This window comes from Suncus etruscus, chromosome X, assembly GCF_024139225.1.
Source record: "Suncus etruscus isolate mSunEtr1 chromosome X, mSunEtr1.pri.cur, whole genome shotgun sequence".
NCBI classification, from domain to species: domain Eukaryota; kingdom Metazoa; phylum Chordata; class Mammalia; order Eulipotyphla; family Soricidae; genus Suncus; species Suncus etruscus.
Genome location: NC_064868.1, coordinates 49,710,484 through 49,731,820, shown reverse-complemented (window position 1 = coordinate 49,731,820; position 21,337 = coordinate 49,710,484). Strand labels below are relative to the sequence as shown.

Genomic DNA, 21,337 nt, shown 5'->3' with positions numbered 1-21,337 from the left:
TTTTACTATTATTAAAATGTTTCACTTGGGGCTATACCTGATGTTACTCAGGGGCTACTCCCCTTTGGGATTTGGGAGACAATGTGATATCAAAGCTCAAGCCTCTGCCACCTGCATGATCTTTCTGGTCCACAGTTATCTTTTAATTATTTGATTATTTTTATTTATTTTTTGGCAATACCCAGTGGGACTCAGACAATACTTGTAGCTTTGCACTCAGATATCACTACTAGAAGGCATGAGGGACCATATGGGATGCCAGGGATTGAACCCAGACCTGGGTTGGGCACGTGCAAGGCAAATGCCCTACCCACTATGCTAACAATCTGGCTCTTCACAAAGTTACTTTTTAAATAAGACAATGATTTTAACACTACTCTAAAAGCATTTTACATGTTTATTTAAAACAAGAAAAAAAAAACAGCATAGACTACTACTTGCAGAATCTCAATCCTGGTTAGGTTCAACATTAGAATGTTTGTTTCCAACATTTCTATTAATATCCTACAGAGAATAAGATTAAAAGAATGGGGCCCGGAGAGATAGCACAGTGGTGTTTGCCTTGCAAGCAGCCAATCCAGGACCTAAGGTGGTTGGTTCGAATCCCGGTGTCCCATATGGTCCCCCGTGCCTGCCAGGAGCTATTTCTTTTTTCTTTTTTTTTTTTTGGGCCACACCCGTTTGACGCTCAGGGGTTACTCCTGGCTATGTGCTCAGAAATCGCCCCTGGCTTGGGTGGACCATATGGGACTCTGGGGGATCGAACTGCGGTCCTTCCTTGGCTAGCGCTTGCAAGGCAGACACCTTACCTCCAGCGCCACCTACCCGGCCCCGCCAGGAGCTATTTCTGAGTAGACAGCCAGGACTAACCCCTGAGCAACGCCGGGTGTGGCCCAAAAACCAAAAAAAAAAAAAAAAAAAAGATTAAAAGAATGAAGAAGTCAAATGCTTGAAAAGAGAAGGTAAAATTACCCTAATATTTTTTTAACATTATTTGTTTTGGGGCCCCACCCAGCTGCGCTCAGGAGTTACTCCTGGTTCTGTGATCAGAAATTGTGCCTGGCAGGGTTGGCTGCAAGGAAAACACCCTACCGCTGTGCTATTCTCTTGGCCCCAAATTACTATCATATTAAGATATAAGAATATGTGCCTAAAAGGTTAAAGAGAATTAACTAAAAACACAATTACAATACCATAAATCAGTAAGGACACGAGTACAGGGGCCAGAGAGATAGCACAGTGGCTAGGGTGTTTGCCTTGCAAGAGGCCAACCCAGGACCAATGGTGGTTTGAATCCCGGCATCCCTTATGGTCCTCCGTGCCTCCCAGGATCTATTTCTGAGCACAGAGCCAGGAAAAACCCCTGAGCACCGCTGGGTGTGGCTCCCTCCCCCCCCCCACAAAAGACCACAAGTACAAAATTAATCTACAGGGCTGGAGTGATAATACAGTGGGCAGAGCATTTGCTTGCACATAGAAGATCCAGGATCAATTCCTAGCATTCCATATGGTCCTCCAGCAATGCCAGGAGTAATTGCTAAGTGCAGAATCAGCATTGCAGGGTGTGGTCCCAAACACCCACTTTCCTAAAGAATCAAGGGATATGGGCCAGAGATCCAGTACAGCAACCTAGTTAAGGTACTTGCTTTGTACACTGCCAATCATTGTTGGATCCTCAGCATCACATCATAGTTCCCTGAGAACCACCAGGAGTAAGCCCTGAACACCAAACATGTATGCCCTCTTATATCCTCATCCCCAAACAAACAAGGAGTCAAGAGATGAATTTTGTGATAACACTGAAACGGAAAAACTATGATCCTCCAATTTAAACGCCATAGAAGATTATTAAACTCAACTCTATTCTGGGTCTTGAGCACATCTGTATTATAGATATTAGAAATCTATATATACCTAAACCACTAGATAATACACCACGGAAAGCGTGTATTTATATAATAATTAAACTTAAAAAATGTGTCTGCCAAGGAGACAGAATGGAGGCTGGGAAGGAATCTGGGGGTAATGAGATAAAGACACTGGGGGCACGACTAGAGGTGGTAACATTGCACCTCTGAAATCTTATTGTCCTGAACCTGCAAATCATGCCTCTAAGATAGATTCTATTAGAAAATAGTCATTCTTGGCCAGAGCAATTGCACAGCGGTAGGGCACTTGTCCTGCATGCGGCCAACCCAGGACTGATGGTGGTTCGATTTTCGGCCTACAATATTGTCCCCAAAGCCTGCCAAGGGCGAATTCTAAGCACAGAAGCAGAAGTTACCCCTAAGCATTGCCAGGTGTGACCCCAAAACAAAACAAACAAAAAATCCTAGGTTGGCCACATGTAAGGTACTATCTCAGCCCTCAAGTTTCACTTTTATATTTTGAAATCTTTTTTACTGCATTAAAACATGTATGAACATTTACTATCTCAACTACCATTTTAAGTTATTTTTACTTTTTATGTGTGCACTAGTGCCAGTGATCAGACACAGAGCTTCATCATTTATACCATTACATCTCCATCTCAAAAGCATTCAGTGTGTTCAACCATTTCTCCCCTGGTGATAGAATTCAGGGCCAAATATATATTTTGTTGTTTGTGGTTCGAGGCCAGACCTGACTCTGGCAGTACTTTGGGGACCATATGTGGTATCAGGGATTTCAACCAGAGTCATAGCCGCATGCAGAGCAAATATTCACCCTGCTGTATTATCTCTTAGCTCTATTTTCTGGATAATAGCCTATACAAAATATATGGTTCAAACATGTTCCCACATTCTATGAGTTGTCTTTTCATTTTCTTTTCTTTTCTTTTTTTTCTTTCTTTCTTTCTTTTTCTTTTTTTTTCTTTTCTTTTTTTTTTTTTTTGGTTTTTGGGCCATACCTGGCGATGCTCAGGGGTTACTCCTGGCTATGTGCTCAAAAATTGCTCCTGGCTTGGGGACGTCAGGGGATCAAACTGTGGTTCATCTTAGGTCAGCATGTGCAAGGCAAACACCCTACTGCTTGTGCTACTGCTCCAACCCCTTTTCTTTTTTATTTTATTTTATTGGTTTTTGGGTCACACCCGGCAGCGCTCAGGAGTTACTCCAGCTCTGCACTCAGAAATTGCTCCTGGCAGGTACGAGGGACCAGAAGGAGTACACAGCCTTACTGCTGCGCTATCTCTCCAGCCCCTGGCCCCTTCATTTTCATTTTAACTTAATATGTGGATATACTCAAAAGTGTTTGGAATCCAAGGTTCCCTCTAGTAAAGCATGTGTGATCTGAGCCATCTCCCTAGCTTGAAGAGCCACTCTCTTGAACAGTTCCTTGGACACACAAATTTCTCTTTTGGGAGTTAGGGAAGTTGGACCAAACTAGCAGTACTCGGGCATTAGTCCTGGCTCTCTATTCAGGGATCACTCCTGGCAGAGCATAGGGGACTGTATATGGTGCTGGTGACTGTATATGGTGCTGGTGACTGGTCTGGTACTTGCATGAAAGGTCAGTGCCTTAATCACTGTACAAACTTTCTGCCCCTGACACACAAATATTTCTAAACCTGAGCTGCAGATAATACTACATGTAAAGTACTTGGTTTGCACACAGCCAAGAACACAATACAATTCTAGGAACTTTCTCGGGTCCCCTGAGTACCATTAGATATGGCATATACCACACTTAAAGACTCCCACATTTCTATTCTTGAGGAAATCAAGCTACTTATTTTGAAATAAATTTAGATTTACAAAAGTGTTTAAAGAAGAGTTCTTTTTTTTTTCTTTTTGGGTCCCATCCGGCAGCGCTCAGGGGTTACTCTTGGCTCTATGCTCAGAAATTGCTCCTGGCAAGCTCGGGGACCATATGGGATGCCAGGATTCAAACCACCGACCTTCTGCATGTAAGGCAAACACCTTACCTCCATACTATCTCTCCGGCCCCATTTATTTTTTCTAAGAAAGGATGGAAGGAGGAAGGGAAGGAGGGATGGAAGGAAAGGAGGAGAGAAGGCAGGAGGAAAGGAGGAAAGGAAGGAATGAGGGAAGAAAAGGAGGGAAGAAAGGAAGGAAAGGAAGGGAGGGAGGGAGGAATGAGGGGAGAGAAGAAAGGAAGGAGGGAGGAAGGAAGGAGGGAATGGATGAAGGAAGGAGGAAGAAAGGAGAAAAGGAAGGAAAGAAGGAAGGAAGAAGGAAGGACATAAGGAGGGAGGGTTAAAGAAGAGTTTTTATGGGGCCGGGAAGGTGGCGCTAGAGGTAAGGTGTCTGCCTTACAAGCGCTAGCCAAGGAACGGACTGCGGTTCAATCCCCTGGCATCCCATATGGTCCCCCCAAGCCAGGGGCGATTTCTGAGCACATAGCCAGGAGTAACCCCTGAGCGTCAAACGGGTGTGGCCCAAAAACCAAAAAAAAAAAAAAAAAAAGAAGAGGTTTTATATGTCTTTTATACCGTTTCCCTTAATGTTAACAGAACTACAACATAGCTTTCAGAGCTAAAATATTAACTAAACTGTAATAGACTTTTACTAATTTTTCCAATATTCTTTTTGCTCCAGGGCTAAATCCAGAACACCACCTTTTATTTTATTTAGTCATTTAGCCCCCTTAGATTCCTCTGGCTTATGAAAAATGTTTGTCTTTTCTAGGATTTTTAGATGAACTTGACAGTTTTTATTCTTTTTGTTTTTTGTAATTATCTTTATGATTACATAATATGATTACAACTATAATTGTACTTGTATGATTACAGTCATGTAAAGAACACCCCCCTTCACCAGTGCAGGATTCCCACCACCAATTTCCCAGATCTACCCACTCCCCACCCCACCCACACCTGTACTTGAGACAGGCTTTCTTTTTCCCTCATTCATTCACATTGTTATGATAGTTTTCAGTGTAGTTATTTCTCTAACTGCACTTATCATTCTATGTGGTGAGCTTCATATCATTAGCTGCACCTACATGGGAGGATGGGGGGAAGTAAGGGTTGGGACTGAGGCAGTAAAATATTAGAAATGAGCTTTGTAGGGCAGTATCAAGGTCCCAATACAAGATGGATATTATGGACATATAGAATATAGGCACACAATAATATCAATATGAAAAAAAGAGAAAAAATTTCCACTGACTGTCCCAATATAAACCAGTGCTAGAACAGCCTGCCCTCCTCCCAGAGTGCATTCCCATAGTGTAGGGAGAGATAGGGGGAAAGCCTGTTGACCCTTACAGAGTCCACCTAGACTGGTGTCCAGGGAAAGACTGAAGTCCAGGGGAGAAAAACCCTATATCTGGCAAGGGCTGGTCTCCAGAATCAAGGACGAAATCGGAAGCCACATGTCTGCCCACCCTCCTCCCCCTGCACCTCCCCCCTGGAGTACGGAGGGAGGGGGGAACCTGAGGACCACTAAGAGTCCACCTGAACCCACTTCTGGCCATCTGGGCTGGCACCCAGGGAAGGCCTGGAGTCAGGGGAAAAAGACAAGGATGGCTGGGGGCCTGCCACGCCTCCCAGCACTCCCCAGGCTAGGGAGAAAGGCTCTGGTATGGGGCTTCCCCATACCCTATATCTGGCAAGAGCTGGTCTCCAGAATCAAAGAGGAAACCGGAAGCCAGATGTCTGCCTGCCCTCCTCCCCATGCACCTCCCCCCTGGAGTACGGAGGGAGGGGGGAACCTGAGGACCACTAAGAGTCCACCTGAACCCACTTCTGGCCATCTGAGCTGGCACCCAGGGAAGGCCTGGAGTCAGGGGAAAAAGACAAGGACGGCTGGGGGCCTGTCAAGCCTCCCAGCACTCCTCAGGCTAGGAATAAGGGTCCTGGTAAGCTCAGTTTTTCTGATCTGTTAGTTCAGTGTGAAAATTTCTAATTTCAGTTGACAAAACTTCTTGATGCTTAATTTTGCTCCAGTCAAGTTTATCGATGCTTTTTTTTTTTTGAGCTCCCTGAACATTCACCATAATTCTACTCTAAACTTCTTGAGAGGATACCTATTTGTTTCCTACTTTTTAGATTATTAGAGGAGCCATCTTGATTTCTGTAAATATGGGGGTGTACTGCAAAATTACTCCATTGGCAAGGCTGTAGACTGCTTCTTAAAATTTACAGAAATGGAATTCAGGGGTTACAAGATAAGCACGGCCGCGAAGCAAAGCAGAGTGTCGCGTTTCGGGTGTGGGTCCTGAAGAGGCTATAGTCCTTGGATGTAGGCAGGCTCAGCAGAGAAAAGGCAGAGAGCAAGGCCACTGTGGTTTAAAAGTCTCTGGGTACCCAATCACGGCAGGAATTGGCCCCACGTGTGTTGGGTGGGGACATCTTACTGAGATCGAACTTGACAGTTTTGGCAAGTAACGGTCAGAAAGTTCAGAATGTACTTCAACATGGGTTTAGCTGATGTGTTAATATCTGAGATTATATTATGGATTTGGAGGAGAATATAATAGAAATGTGCTACCTTGCTAATTGCATCATTATTAGGAATACGTCATGACTTATCATTGGTGAAGTTGACCATAACTATTCTGGTTCCAGTGGAGTTTGTCAGATTTCTCTCCATTGTCAAGTTTAGTTTTCCCTTTCCATACCCTAGGCCAGGGGTCTCAAACTCGCAGCCCTCGGGCCATTTGCGGCCCTCCGTACAACATTTTGTGGCTTGCAGCCGGCCTTCAAATATTGCAGTATTCGCGATTATTCGCTTATCGAATTATTGCAATAAAATCGCATTAGTAAGAAAAAAATCACAGGCCTGGAGAGATAGCACAGCTGCATTTGCCTTGCAATCAGCCGATCCAGGACCTAAGGTGGTTGGTTCCCCGTGCCTGCCAGGAGCTATTTCTGAGCAGACAGCCAGGAGTAACCCCTGAGCACTGCCGGGTGTGGCCCAAAAACTAAAAGAAAAAAAGAAAAAAATCGCATTAAACATTCGCATACCCCGAGCAGTTCCGTTCGGGTATGCAAATGTTTAATGTACTTTTTTGCGATTTTTTTATCTTACTAATGCAATTTTTTTATTTGCTCCTTCCCCACTAATGCGATTTTTTATTGCAAATATTCGGTATGCGAAATCCCTTATGCGGCCCTGCCTCACCCCGATTTTGCCTCTTGCGGCCCCCAGGTAAATTGAGTTTGAGACCCCTGCCCTAGGCAGTGGGGGTTTCTTTTTGGTTGCTTGGACCATGTTATGCTTGTAAGGCACATGCTTTCTTTATCACTGAGCCACATTCTTGGCCTAAATTGTGAACATGTTCAATTCAACGGACTACAGAAGTACAAATGTTTGACAACAAATTATTGAAATCTCCTTTAATAAGTAAACAGATACTCATTCATATTGCTGGTAGGAATATGAATGATAGGTGAAAATAGAACAATTCCTATAGAGGGTAAAATGGAAATAGTTGGCAAAACTAAAAGTCCATATACCTTTTAAAACATTTCTTCTGGGAATATAATGTACACACATATTTGCATATGTGCAAAGACAGTATTCACACTTTTTATAATTACAAAAGAAAAGAAGCTTAAGAGTTGTCTGGGATATGTCTCTAGAAACAGAACACACCCACACACACAGAAGTAGAACACAGAGGCTAGAGAGAGTAAAGGGGCATGACACTTGCCTTGCATGTCAGCCCATCTGTGATTTGATCCCAGATACAACATACTGTGCCCTGGGAGCCACCAGGAATGACTACTAGTGAATGTGACACAAAAATTAAAAATATAGTAGAGCACATGCCTTATATATAAAAAGCTTTATGTTTGATCCCTATCACATGTCCTCCTGGGAACCAGCACTGGAAGAAGTAACCCCACAATAAAGGAGAGAAACGAAAAGGGGAAATTCTATTTTTTAAAAGGGTCAGGGCTGAGGGATAGTACAGCGGGTAGCACATTTGTCCCATATCAAGTCAACCAGGGTTCAATCCCTGGCACCCCATTTAGTCTCCTTGGCACTACCAAGGAGAGCACTGCCAGGCATGCTCCCCCAAAAAAGGCCTGGGGACAGAGATTATGACCTGGTTCAAATCCCCAAAGGCTCACTCTTGAGAACTGCAGCTATGGCACCATTCACTCTTTGCCCTCCAAAACAGGCCAGCAAAGGACCAGGTATGATATAGTTCAGTGGTGGACTACTTGCTTCATATAGTGTGAGGACCCAGAATTGATCCCTCATGTCGAAGGAAAACATTTTAATGACCAAAGAAAAGGAGAGGAGCCTCGCCATCAATAAACACTATGTGTAATAACTGTCTGGTCCACAGATGGGCAAACTACAATCTGTGAGCCAATTCCAGTTACCTCAAAGCTTTCTACAGTTAGTAGGCATTCATTTAGCTTCATAGTTGAAACAAACATTGGGTACCTGTAACAAACTATATGGTTTACAAAACTAAAAATAGACATTATTTGGTCTGTCAAAGAAAAAGTATACTGACCCTTAAGTTGTAAGTTGTGGGGATAAGTATGAAGATCAAGTGACAGAGGGCATACACTGCATGTGCAAGGCCCTGGTTTAATCCTCTGGGGAGTTCAGGGATCTATGAGTATTTCAAGGTGTGGTGTCCAACAACTAAAAATAATACAACAGGGTTAGAAATGTGTCTCAGTAGCAAAATGCATACTTTGCATGCATGAGAACTGGGTTCAATCCCCGGCACCATAAAAATATTTACTCAGGAAAAGAGGGACTGTAGTATCGAACTGCAGGTAGGGCATTTGCCTTGCACATGTCTGACCTGGGTTCAATTTCCAGCACCCCATATGGTCCACTGAGCCCACCAGGAGTGATTCTTGAGCACCGCCAAATATGATCCAAAAACAAAAGAAAAATAAGCTGTTATTTTCCTCATGTGTGTGGGAAAGGTGGGGTGGGAGTCATAACCAGTTGTGCTAGTGGGACTTCTTTGTGGCACCAGAAATTGAACCAGGACTGACCACAAGCTAGGGAAATATTCTTTTTGTTGTTGTTGTTGTTTTGAGGCCACATCCAGCACCTCTCTGGGGATGTTCCTGGCTTTGTGCTCAGAAATCACTTATGGCAGGCTCAGAGGACCATATGGGATGCTGGGAATCAAACCTGGGCTGGCCACATGCAAAACAAAATGCTCTACCCACTGTGCTATATCTAGGGATCTGTATCCTTTATCATCTCTGCCTCACTTCTTTTTTTTGGGGGGGGGTGGTTTTTGGATCACACCCGGCAGCACTGAGGGGTTACTCCTGGCTCTATGCTCAGAAATCGCCCCTGGCAGGCACAAGGGACCATATGGGATGCCGGGATTTGAACCACTGTCCTTCTGCATGAAAGGCAAACTCCTTACCTCCATGCTATCTCTCTGGCCCCTCTGACTCACTTCTTATACCAATTCCAGATGAATCAAAAACATAAATTCCCTTGGGACAGAAAAAATGTCAATACAATGGAGTGCACACTTGCAGAATTTACCACTGAACTATTGAGCTGGGCTGGTCAACTGTTGTCAGGAATGGTTCCCAGGCTCTCTGAGCACAGCTTGCGGGCCCCACAAAGAAAAATAGAACCAAGGGAAAAAGTCTACCTCAAGCCAGACAAAACCCAGAAGTTGTTACAAATAAAAGCTAATAGGGGCTGGAAGGCGTTTGCCTTGCACACAGCTGACGCAGGACCAACAGTGGTTCAATTCCTGGCATCCCATGTGGTGCCCCGAGCCTGCCAGGGGCGATTTCTGAGCAGAGCCAGGAATAACCCCAGTGTTGCTGGGTGTGACCACCTCCCCCGAAAAAAGAGCTAACAAAACTATTTTAAAATATCCATGTAAAAATAACATAAATGATATGATAACTACAGTTAAATGTTAATGGTGGCATACAGTGGTCTAAGCACCTTCATTATTAAAATTCTTTCAAGTTTATTCTACACTTAAATTTTTCTTTATAAAATACTGAAGAAATAGGGGTCAGGGATATAGCATAATAGTAGAACATTTACTTTCTATATGTGAGACATTAGGTTTGAACTCTGGCACAGCAAAATATTAATATTAATAAGCAGGGAAATTACACACAACTTAAAACTTCTTTTATTTTTATTTTTTAATTAATATCTTTAAACACCTTGATTACAAATACGATTGTAGTTGGGTTTCACTCATGTACAGAACACCCCCCTTCACCAGTGCAACATTACCATCACCAATGTCCCAAATCTCTCTCCTCCCCACCCCACCTCACCTGTACTCTAGACAGGCTTTCTACTTTCCTCATTCATTCACATTGTTATGATAGTTCTCAATGTAGTTATTTCTCTAACTGCAATCACTCTTTGTAGTGAGCTTCATGTCATGAGCTGGACCTTCCAAGCCTTCCTCTCTTTTGTCTCTGGGAATAATTGTAAAAATGTCTTTTTTTTTTTGGTTTTTCAGGCCACACCCATTTGATGCTCAGAGGTTACTCCTGGCTAAGCGCTCAGAAATTGCCCCTGGCATGGGGGGACCATATGGGATGCCGGGGGATCTCAAACTGTGGTCCTTCCTTGGCTAGTGCTTGCAAGGCAGACACCTTACCTCTAGTGCCATCTTGCCGGCCCCGTAAAAATGTCTTTTATTTTGTAGCTTGCCACATTGATATATGAATCTATTGTTTCTAGAAGCTTTTTGGTAGAGTCTTTGGGGTTTTCTAATTATAGTATCATAACAAAATTTCTTAACTGGGGAGAATGGTTTTCTTTCTTTCTTTTTTTTTTTTTGTTTTTTTGGGTCACACCCGGCAGCGCTCAGGGGTTACTCCTAACTCTAGGCTCAGAAATCGCTCCTGGAAGACTTGGGGGACCATATGGGATGCCGGAGATTCCAACCAATGACCTTCTGCATGAAAGGCAAACACCTTACCTCCATGCTATCTCTCCAGCCTATGCTTTTCTTTTTTTTTCCAGCCTATGATTTTCTAAAAAAGTTTTCAAAGCACGTTTATTTAAATATTTTTTATTTTAACCATTGTGATTTACAAAGTTCTTCATAGTTGGGTTTCAGGACCAATCCCACCTCCAGTGTTGACCTCCCTCCACCAATATTCTCAGAATGCATCCCATGCCACCAATCCCTGCCCACCAGCCTAAATGCCTAACAGGCCCATTTTAGATTTTGGTTATTAAAGTTTAGTCTCATGAATTCACTGTTGTTAACTGTCTTAGATATTTAGTTTTGTCCTTTCTTCTTTATTTGGGGGATGTACTGCGCTACACTAAATGGTACTCAGGGATTACTCCAATCTCTGTGCTCAGAAATCACTCCTGGCAGGCTTGGGGGACCATATGGGATGCCGGGGATCAAACTTGGGTCTGTCCCTGATCAGCCACGTACAAGGCAAACACCCTACCACTACGTTATTGTCCAGCCCCAATTTTTGTCCTTTTTTTTTTTTTTGGCTTTTTTGGGCCACACCTGGCGGTGCTCAGGGGTTACTCCTGGCTGTCTGCTCAGAAATAGCTCCTGGCAGGCACGGGGGACCATATGGGACTCCGGGATTCGAACCAACCACCTTTGGTCCTGGATTGGCTGCTTGCAAGGCAAACGCCGCTGTGCTATCTCTCCGGGCCCATTTTTGTCCTTTCTTAACACCAACAATAAGACCTCTTGGTCCCTGTCCCCATCCTTTCATATTTGTGTTCCTCCTCTTCCACTCAATTACTTTCTTTCTTAATATACTTTGGGGCCTAGTGTTCACAACAACACCTAATGAAACCATTGCATTTCTTTATGCAGTTATTCTAAATACCACATATAAGTGATATTCTGTTTTATCCTTCTTCTTCTGGCTCACTTCATTTAACATAATATTTTCCAGTTCCATCAATGTTGCACCAAATTGCATGATTGTATCATTTCTTAAAGCTATGTTATATTCCACTATACACACACACAAACACACCACATCTTGAATGGACCATATATGATCCACTCATCTGTTGTTGGGCATCTAGGTTAATTCCAACTCTTAGCTACTGTACTGAGTGCTGCAATAAATAGCAGTGTGTACACTATCTTTTGGATCAGTGTTTTTCTATCAGGGGAATAGATATCCAAAAGCAGGACTGCTGGGTTATATGGCAGATTCTTAGTTTACTGAGACTCATCTACATTGTTTTCTGTAGGGGTTGGACCAGGCAGCATTCCCACCAGCAGTATATGAGTTCTCAAGGAATGTTTATATCACAGGCTTGGTCCCCCAAGCACAGCCAGGAGCAACCTTTGACCACTGCTGGTAGTAACCCCCAACATCACTGGCTATGACACCAAAGCCAAAAACAGAACAAAAAAACCCCCAAAATCTTTGAGTGTTTTGGGTGGAAGATATAGTTCAATAGGCTAAGCACATATGAAGTCACCAGTTTGCTCCTCAACACTGCATGGACTTCTTAGCACAGGAATTGGGTGTAAGCCCTGAACACTGAGTATAGCCCTTAAGCCCTTACCCCTCATGTTTCCAGTCTTTTTTATTTGCTTTTGGGCCACACTTGGTGGTGACTCAGGGGTTACCCCTATCTCTGAGCTTAGAAATCACTTCCAGGGGCCAGTGATAGAAAGCACAACAGTAGGGCATTTGCTTTGCATGTAGCCAACCCAGGACAGACAGGTTCGTAGGAATCCCATATGGTCCCTGGAGCCTGCCAAGATTGATTTCTGCGCACAAAGACAGGAATAATCCCTGAGTGCCCAAAAACAAAACAAAAGAGAAATAACTTCCAGCAGGCAGACAAATGGGGTGCCAGGGATTGAACCAGGATAGGCAACATGCAAGGCAAACGCCCTATTTGCAGTGCTATCACTCTGGCCTCAGTTTCTAGTCATTCTGATTTTAAATTTTTTACAACTGTTTATTCATTAATTCAAAAAATATCAATATTATACTTGCTATATGTTAGGCACTATTACAGGTGCTGGGAGACTTAATTTATTAAGCAAAATGAAGTCCCAGTCCTCATATCTCCCAATAAAGAGAGAAATAGTAAATGTTACCCGATTCATGCCATGAGATTATGTTGATTCAATACCAGATACATATTTACATATTAAAAAAGGCTATATCTTAGATGAAAATAGGTACAAATGTTAAAAATAACATAATCTCTAATCAAATCAAGTGTTTCAAAACACCATAGTGCTTTAGCCAAAGAGTAAACATTAATGAAAGCTGAACTGAAAAACAACTACAAAGCAGTTGACCTATACTTTTAAAAACATGTCAAAAAAAAGGAGAGCCAGAGAGATAATACAGTAGGTAAGGTACTTGCCTATAAAGCAGCCAACCTGGGTTGGATCTCTGGTACCCCAAATGGTCCCAAGCTAGGAATAAAACCTGAGCACAGATGGATGTAGCCCCAAATCAAACCAAAAAGGCTTAAGAAAAAGAGTTGGGGAGATAGCACATGGGTAAGGCTTCATAATGCCATTTGTATCCCTGGCTTGTATAAACCCCTCACAATCCTCTGCAGCATTGCCAGGGCAACCCTGGTGCATTAGGACCCACCACAAAGCTCCCAAAAGCAGCATTCTCAGGCTCATGCATTTAGCCATCTGGCTTAGTGCTGGGCCAAATTAGCCCAGCAGACCCTCTGAGCACTTAGGAAGTTTTCCCCATGACCCAAAGAAATGAAAAACATATAAAAGACAGACCGAATAATTACTCCAAATTAAAAGAAATGAAAATACTACAATGTGGGGAGCGGAAAGATAGCATGGGGGTAATGCAGAAGGTTGATGGTTCAAATCCTGGCATCCCATATGGTCCCCAAGCCTGCCTGGAGCGATTTCTGAGTGTAAAGCCAGGAATAACCCATGAGTGTTGCCGGGTGTGACCCAAAAACCAAAAAAAAACCCCAAAAAAACCCCCAAAAAAACCCCACTACAATGTGTACTCTTGGATTGAACCCCAAATTAGGAGAAAAGGACATCTCTGTGATAACTAGTAATATCTAAATATGGGAATCATCTAATATAAAAAGTATTCTATCAACATGAAGTTCCTACTATTGATAAATGTATTATGGTTATGGAAGAGAAAATCCTGATCATAACATACATGCCATAGTACTTCAAGGATCAAACACTATTTCAGACTGAACACACAGAAGAGGGTAATTCAATGTCTTGCACACAGTTGAACAGGGCAGGGGTCCAATCCCTACCACCAGAAACACAGAACCAGGAGTAAGCCTAAGCACACTCTGGTGTGACTGTAAAAAAAATAATAATCAAAATATTCTGGGACATAAATTCTGTTTAGAGGGGTTTGGAAGTCTGGAGAGACAGTACAACTGCTAGGCTTGTTTTTTCAGCCCACAAAATTTCAATTCCCAAGGTCCAGCAGGAGTGTCCCTGAACACACAGCTGGGAATAAGCTCTGAGCACTGTCACGTACACCCCAAATGCCTTCCGCACAAATAAAAACAAAACAAAGAAGGGGCTGAAGGCAAACCCATGTGGCCACCTGAATATACCCATCCCTGAATGCAGAGACAGGCCTGAGGACCACCAGGTGTGGCCTCTGAGCATCATTATATGTGACTTAAAAATAAAATTATAAAACAAAACACAAACTAACAAAAACTCTACAGCCAAGTGTCTGTCTAAGACTACTGACATAAAAAAACTCTAGCACACCGTATTCCTAGAGTCTCCCACTACCTAACCTGGTTTGCCTCAAATTTGTCCTGGGGAAATTTCCACCCTTTGAAGTCCAAGCCATAGAGACCATACCTAGCCACTGAGTCTCTATACTTAGACACATCTTTGCCCCTCCTCCTGCAGCACTTGTCATTTTTTGATGAATGGCACCATATATCCAGTGAGGTCACCCAAACTAGAAATCTGAGCATCACCTGAGAATCATCTCTTAATCCCTTTCCACCTTCAGACATCACCTGTAAGCCATGTGGTCTCATTGCAATAAGAATAAGGCTGCAAGCTTCTGGCTCATCTACCACCCTGCACTCTCCAGAGTCTAGTGTGGGTTCTGCTTCATTCCAGGTGCCTGGCATCTGTTGTGCAACTTACTCTGTCCATAAGTCTCCTTGAGCCCCTTTCTGGCTCAGTTCCCCTAAGGGGCAAAGCCCAAGCTGCTTGGAAGTGGGGAGGAAGAACTCACCGTCTTTCATACTCCATGTCCTGGCAGGGCCTGCGGGGGCTATTGGGGCCCCTTCTCAGCCGCTGGCTCCGTTTCACTTCCCAGGCACCCCCACTGCTGCCACCATGATCTGCCAGTCTGGGTGATGCCTCCTGAAAGGACTCTGGGGAAAGTGGAAGGAAAAAAAACAGGTCAGGATGTAAGAAAAGAAAGGGCTTCCTTGAGAAATCCTCATTGTCAAGGCTCTTCGCTGTTCTGCTTATTCTGAGAACAGAGTCTCCCAACTCCTGCTGTTCTTGTACGCCAGAGTAGAGAGGCAGTGTCCCCATTCCCCTGTCCTTTCCCTACACCTGTGAGGCTTGAGATCCAGGCCCTAGAACTTGCAGAGGCCTTCAGCTAATGGAGAGGATATTGAAGGAAGAGCTAGCGGGAAGCCACTTTTTCTATGTCACCTCATGATGGTAGACAAGTTCAAGCATGGAGCTACTGTACTTGCCTGGGGGTGAGCGGATGTGTTCAGCAGGAGAAGCTGGAAGTGCTGACTAGTCATAGATGAGGCATATAAGGCATGGAGGCAAGACTTGAATGCACTGCTTCCCGGGCACAACCAACCAGGCCGCTAGGTACAATTTCACCCTTCCCAAAAGATACTGGCTGCCTGCTACATGACAGTAGAAGACCAGGAACAGCTTGTTTGGAGTGGGGGGGGGGCAGCAAGGGGCTAACCTGGCAACTAGGTAGTTGCCAGCTCCCTGGGCTCTTGGCCAAGGCAACAGAGCCTTGGTCCTAACAGCAATTGGCCCTGTGAAAAGTCCCGCCTTATTTGCAGCCGGGTCCCGAGTGGCTAGCTCTCCAGGGATCCAGGTCCAAGTTTTTTAGTGGCAGAAGGGGACCCTTTTAGAGGTTGTTCCAAAGGGGTGAGCTTTTCTGCTACAATGCAAAGGCAGTCATTTCCATTTCAGGGGTGCCCTGAGAATGAAGAAAGTCCCAAGAGCCAAGTTAAGCCAGCTAGGGGTCACAAGAATATGCAGATCCGCCATTCAAATAGGAATCTGGCAAAGCTGGAACAGTAACAACACTATTTAACCACAACACCTCTTCTCCATGTACATGCGTTCCCCCCATTTTCTCTTCCTCCTCCAGCGACAGGGAAAAGAATCACACCCCGTGGCCCCAGCAGAGGAGTGCCAGACCCAAACCTTCAGAGGGTTAGAACCCAGCACAGATCGAGAGCCCCTTGACATATCCGATTCTAAGCAGCACCGGACACAAATCCCAGACGGGACCCCCAACGGTAGACACAGTGATGCAGAACCACACACCGAAGCTTTCAGTGAATGCATGGCAACAGCTGAGCTGCTCAATCAGCAGGGGCTAGGGGGGGTACCCCCCCAAGAAGTGGAACTTAAGGTTCACCGCATTCCATGCAGTCCCTCCCTGCAGCAAGCACTTTAGGTCCGGTGCCAAGACGGCTTTCTGTGGCGGGGGACCTCTCGTCCCCTCAGTGGGGAAAAGGAGTCGCGTTAGAGAAACAGGATAAAGCGCGGCTATCCAGATGCCCTCCCTCCTCCTCCAGCCACGGACACTGTTCCCCTAAAGAGATCCCAAAGTCAGCCCTCCCCTGTGGATGAAGAAAAGTCAAGACGGCCCCCTCCCCTCGCCGCCACAAAGTTCCATGCTGTCGCTCACCAGGATTCCAGTCCCTGCCCCCCATCCCCCCGGCACCCCGCGCACACGCCTCTGTGCTCGCAAAGGCAAGAGGGGCCAAAGGACACCCCCCACCTCGAAGGTTCCGAACGTGCACGTAGGCCCCGCTTTCCACGCGCTGACCCTGGGGACAGCGGCGGCCGGCGGCCCTCACACCGCCTCCATGCACCCCACCCTCCCGCCCCCGGCCCCCCTTACCTCCGCCCCCACGACCAGCGTCGACGCAGCTCACCTTCTCGGCCCGGGCTGTCAAGGGAGGGCTCCCAGACATCACCTCCTCCGCCCGTTGCCGCCTTTCCCACGTCCCTCAGCTCAGTGGAGCCGATCCGCGCCGCCACTCAGTTCCGAAGATGGTGGCGGAAAGGCGGAGGCGGTAGGCGAGAGGCTCCCGACGCGCGTGCCCCCTCCTGGGAAATGCAGTTGCCTACTCCCAGCCGGCTGCAGCCACCAGCACAAAATGGCGGCGGAGGGAAGGGAGCCGGTACTCTGACCATCATCCACCTACTAAGGGAGCGCGCCCCGGTCGGCCGCGCCTATTGGCTACGGTCTCCCGTGGGCGGCCTCGTCCAGCTCTGATTGGCAAGCAGACGCCGCCGCCCAGCTCCAGCGAGGACTGACGCCCGAGTCGGGAAAGGTGTAGCTATTGGCCAATGGGGCCGAGACCCGCGTTTTAGAAGCGGAGCTTGCGGGAGAGCCGGAGGGGCCGAGAAAGCTCCACCTCTTTCCTCCCACAAATGTCACTGGCTTCCCCGGCCTGCCCGGAGCAGGCCCGAACAGAGACGCTACAGAGTCGCGGAGAGCATCAGAGTGTCACCGAGGGGGAAAGAAGTGACTGAGGGCGAAAGACAACGCAGCCCTCCCTAGGAACCTATTTAACGCAGCGAGAGGCGGAGTGAGCCCGAGCCCGCCGGAGCCTACTGCCGTTGCGCAGAGTCGCATTTCCGCCTCCGCCTCCGCGTCCCCAGACTTTGCAGGGCAGTGTGTCATGGCGGCGGGGCTGTTAGGTTTCGGCGCTCGCCGCCTTTGGGCTGTCACGGCGGCGCGGAGACTCCCGGCTGCCCGGGTTCGTTGGGAATCCGGCACCGCCAGGGCTGTGGTCACCCCGGCCGCGGTGGCGGGAAGGCGTGTGCCCGCACCTACAATACGTAGCCAAGAGGACCCGGACCCCGAGGACGAAAACCTCTACGAGAAGGTGAGAGGGAGGGGGAAACGGCCGGCGGACGGTGTGCCGTAGAGGACGTTTTCAGGCGGCTGCACATTGCGCAGCAGGCATTAGCCTTGACATTTGGGGTCTCTTGCCTCTCTGCTTTTCCTTCTTCGTCTCCTGAGACCTGAAATGCAGGGCCACAGTGTGGTTGCCCTTACTTTTCAGACGAATGTCAAAACTGAAGTAGGTCGCGCTTAGTGTGCGAAAGTAGTAAGACGGGAAGGCAGTTATGTTAAAGGTTTGGCCTGAACGTTTACCTTAACTAGTCCACTCAAAACCACTCGATTTCGAGGTAGATACGATTAGTGTATTCATTCTACAGACGTGGAAACTGGAAGCATCGAGATGGTGAAAATGAGATGCGTTACTGAATGTCTAACTGAACTGGTCAACCCAGGTTGACTGCTGTGTTGGTACTAGAGACTCTCAAATCACAATTCTTGAGTTAGAGCATGGGCACTAATAGATTTTCACCTGGTGACCTTGGCCGAGTCATTTAAGCCCTGGGAACCTCAGTTTCTTTGTAAAATAGGGAAATACATTAGGACACCTGTCTTGTGAGTCCAAATGTTCAGAACAGCATTTTGCCCTTAGTACTCAGCATTGAAGGTATCCATCATGATTGCCACATTCCACCTCACTGGCTAATAGAAAGACTGTGTATGTGAAAAGGCCTTGCACAGGTCAGAGTAATAGTATAGTTTAGAGGGCATTTGTCTTACAGCCGACAGGGGTTCAATTCCCAGCATGGTCCCGACCCACTAGTAATTCCTGCATGAAGAACCCTGACCATTGCTAGGTGTGGTCCAAAAACCAAAGGAATAAAAAGATAAGGCTTCATACATTCATGTATTAACCATAATCTGTGGGAGAGGTTTTGGTTATATAGGACTTCTATAAGTGTATATGGAGAGTCTGCCCTATGCAAGGTACAGTCCAGGATCTCAGGAATTCAACAGAGTGGAAGTCAGATAAAGATAAATCCCTTGCTCTCCTCGTGCTTATATGATATGAAGGACATGTAATCTATTAGAAAATAGTAATATAGCACATGTACTTGATAATAACATAAGAAAAGAGATGGGGTAGAAAGATAGAACAGTGGACAAGGCACTTGCCTTGCACAGGACTGTCTCTGGTACAATCCTCAGCACTGCATATGCTCCCCTGAGCACAGTCTGGACTAACCACCGTGCATAACCATGTGTGCCCCAAGTACTTTTATATAGGGTAAGAGGAAATTGTACTTCTGTAAATAAACGCCATAAAAAGTTGAGCAGGATAAGTAACTTGGTGGCTGAGGGGTATTGAATTACATTGGCCCATTGAAAATTGCTAATAGTCCAACATTTCGATAGTTCAACTTAATAGGTGAGGAGCTAAAGAATGCCAACTAATTGATTAAAAATACCTTGAATGCCAAGATAGATAATGCCATGGCTAGCTCTGAGGAAAGGACTTTCTGGGCAGAGCAAATAGCAAGCACAAAGGCCCTGTGGTAGGAAGGAGATTGAAAGAGGAATTTAAAGTGGGGGGAAGAGTGGTGTGTGATGAGATTAAACCCAGCTTGGTAGAGTTAGCACAAGACTGTCAAGCAACAGGAAGACCTCATCAATCTCTTCTTCCCACAGAACCCAGACAGTCATGGCTACGACAAGGATCCTGTTGTAGACACCTGGAACATGCGAGTAGTCTTCTTCTTTGGCTTCTCCATCGTCTTGGTCTTTGGCACCACATTTCTAGCTTATCTACCTGACTACAGGTGTATAGGGTGTCCCAAGAGAGAGATGGCCTGGGGGCAGAGGCAGGGGTGGAAGTGGAAAAAGACTTCTTGACCCTGTATCACTGGGGTCTGGGGAACTAAGATGGGAATTGGTGTCCATTAAAGTTTCCTCATTCCTGCTCTTATCCTATTTGTTACCTCAAGGATGCAGGAGTGGTCCCGCCGTGAAGCTGAGAGACTTGTGAAATACCGAGAGTCCAACGGCCTCCCTGTGATGGAATCAAACTACTTTGACCCCAGCAAGATCCAGCTGCCAGAGATTGAAGACTAACTTATTGCCAAGTGGGGCTTAGGAAGCAATAACTTCTCCACTCCCTGCTTCCATTCAGAGTATCTAATTAAAAGAACTGAATGCTTAACAGGCTGGTGTTGATTTTTGTTGTGAGTGGTTACACTGCCTTTTATGGTGGTCTGATTATTATGTAATGCATTTTAACAATTAGTGACAGTATGCTTTGCATAGAGGAGGCCTGGGTTTGATTGATCCCTCACACTGTATGCCTTCCTGAGCACAGCTAGAAATGAATGACCCCTGAACATCACTGGGAGCACTGCCTGAGCACCATGAGGTATAGTCCCTCAAGAAAAATCAACCTAAAATACCCTAAAATACAATGCAGCAAAGGCATATACATTCATATATTCATTGCAACTCTATTCACAATATTCAGAATTTGTAAACCCAAGTATCCAACAGATGAGTGGATAAAGAAATTGGTACATTTACACAACAGAATACTATAATAGCTATTATAGAAAAAAATAAAGTCATGAAATTTGCTTATATATACATGGGCATGGAGAGTTATCATGCTGAGTGAAATGAGTCAGAGGGAGAGGGATGGAGAGAATGATCATACTCATTTGCGGGATATAAAAATGTGGTCTGAGGGGCCAGAGATATAGCACAGTAGTAGGGCATTTGCCTTGCAAGCAGCTGATGTAGGCAGCTTCTCTCCTACAGCACCAGTAGGATTCCAATGAATCCACTTCAGGGAGAGTGGGTTGCACGGGTAGCGAAATATGAAATAAATTATAACCACACAAATATTGTATATTGTATATGTGTCTTCTGGCATAGATGTGAGACAATTTTACTCTTCCGTATTGGCAGCATATATAGACATGGCTTTAGGTGGTTTGTAATATTAGAATAGAATAGGGCCGGAGAGATAGCATGAAGGTAGGGTGTTTGCCTTGCAATCTGAAGGACAAGCAGCAGATCCAGGATGGAAGGGGTACCAAATCATGGCATTGCATATGGTCCCTTGTGCCTGCCAGCGAGCCAGGAGTAATCCTGAGTAGTCCAAAAATCAAAAAATAAAAATGTAGTCTGAATATAGTATCCCAAAATGGTAGTAATGAGGGCCAGAATGGCTGGTTCTTAGCAGCAAGCTTGCCACAAAGGAGGGAGAGATTAGGATAGAGAAGGGACCACTAAGAATAATAGTGTAAATGATCATTCTGGACAAGAACTGGGTGCTGAATAAAGGAAAAGTGATATGCATGAAGCCTTACAGTAACACTGCAAACCAGACTGGCTAAAATAGTGTCT

General features: G+C 45.5%; 3 protein-coding genes across 8 annotated transcripts in view; 2 read left to right on the top strand and 1 right to left on the bottom strand.

Moving 5' to 3' along the window:
* Nucleotides 1-17,245, bottom strand: part of RBM10 (RNA binding motif protein 10) — a 37,239-nt gene extending 19,994 nt beyond the window's left edge. For 5 of the 6 annotated variants that reach the window (XM_049767176.1, XM_049767178.1, XM_049767177.1 and 2 more), the window contains exons 1-2: nucleotides 17,025-17,245; nucleotides 15,107-15,248 (exon numbers count right to left, since the gene is read on the bottom strand). In XM_049767176.1, coding sequence (XP_049623133.1) covers nucleotides 15,107-15,123 — 17 coding nt within the window. In that variant the 5' untranslated portion in view covers nucleotides 15,124-15,248; nucleotides 17,025-17,245. Of the gene's footprint in view, nucleotides 1-15,106; nucleotides 15,249-16,990 lie in introns of all 6 variants that reach the window. The other variant, XM_049767175.1, reaches the window with a different exon arrangement.
* Nucleotides 1-21,337, top strand: part of ELK1 (ETS transcription factor ELK1) — a 679,088-nt gene that overhangs the window by 572,076 nt on the left and 85,675 nt on the right. The gene's annotated exons all lie outside the window — the stretch shown is intronic.
* NDUFB11 (NADH:ubiquinone oxidoreductase subunit B11) lies at nucleotides 17,605-20,141 on the top strand. Its single transcript, XM_049767377.1, has 3 exons — nucleotides 17,605-17,984; nucleotides 19,631-19,761; nucleotides 19,927-20,141. The coding sequence occupies exons 1-3, from the start codon at nucleotides 17,778-17,780 to the stop codon at nucleotides 20,051-20,053; spliced, it is 465 nt and encodes a 154-aa protein (XP_049623334.1). The 5' UTR covers nucleotides 17,605-17,777; the 3' UTR covers nucleotides 20,054-20,141.

Coding starts and splice junctions, on each gene's coding strand:
- NDUFB11 (XM_049767377.1), top strand. CDS start 17,778: ATGGCGGCGGGGCTGTTAGGTTTCGGCGCTCGCCGCCTTTGGGCTGTC. Junction 17,985..19,630: donor ACGAAAACCTCTACGAGAAG/GTGAGAGGGAGG, acceptor TTCTTCCCACAG/AACCCAGACAGTCATGGCTA. Junction 19,762..19,926: donor GCTTATCTACCTGACTACAG/GTGTATAGGGTG, acceptor TGTTACCTCAAG/GATGCAGGAGTGGTCCCGCC.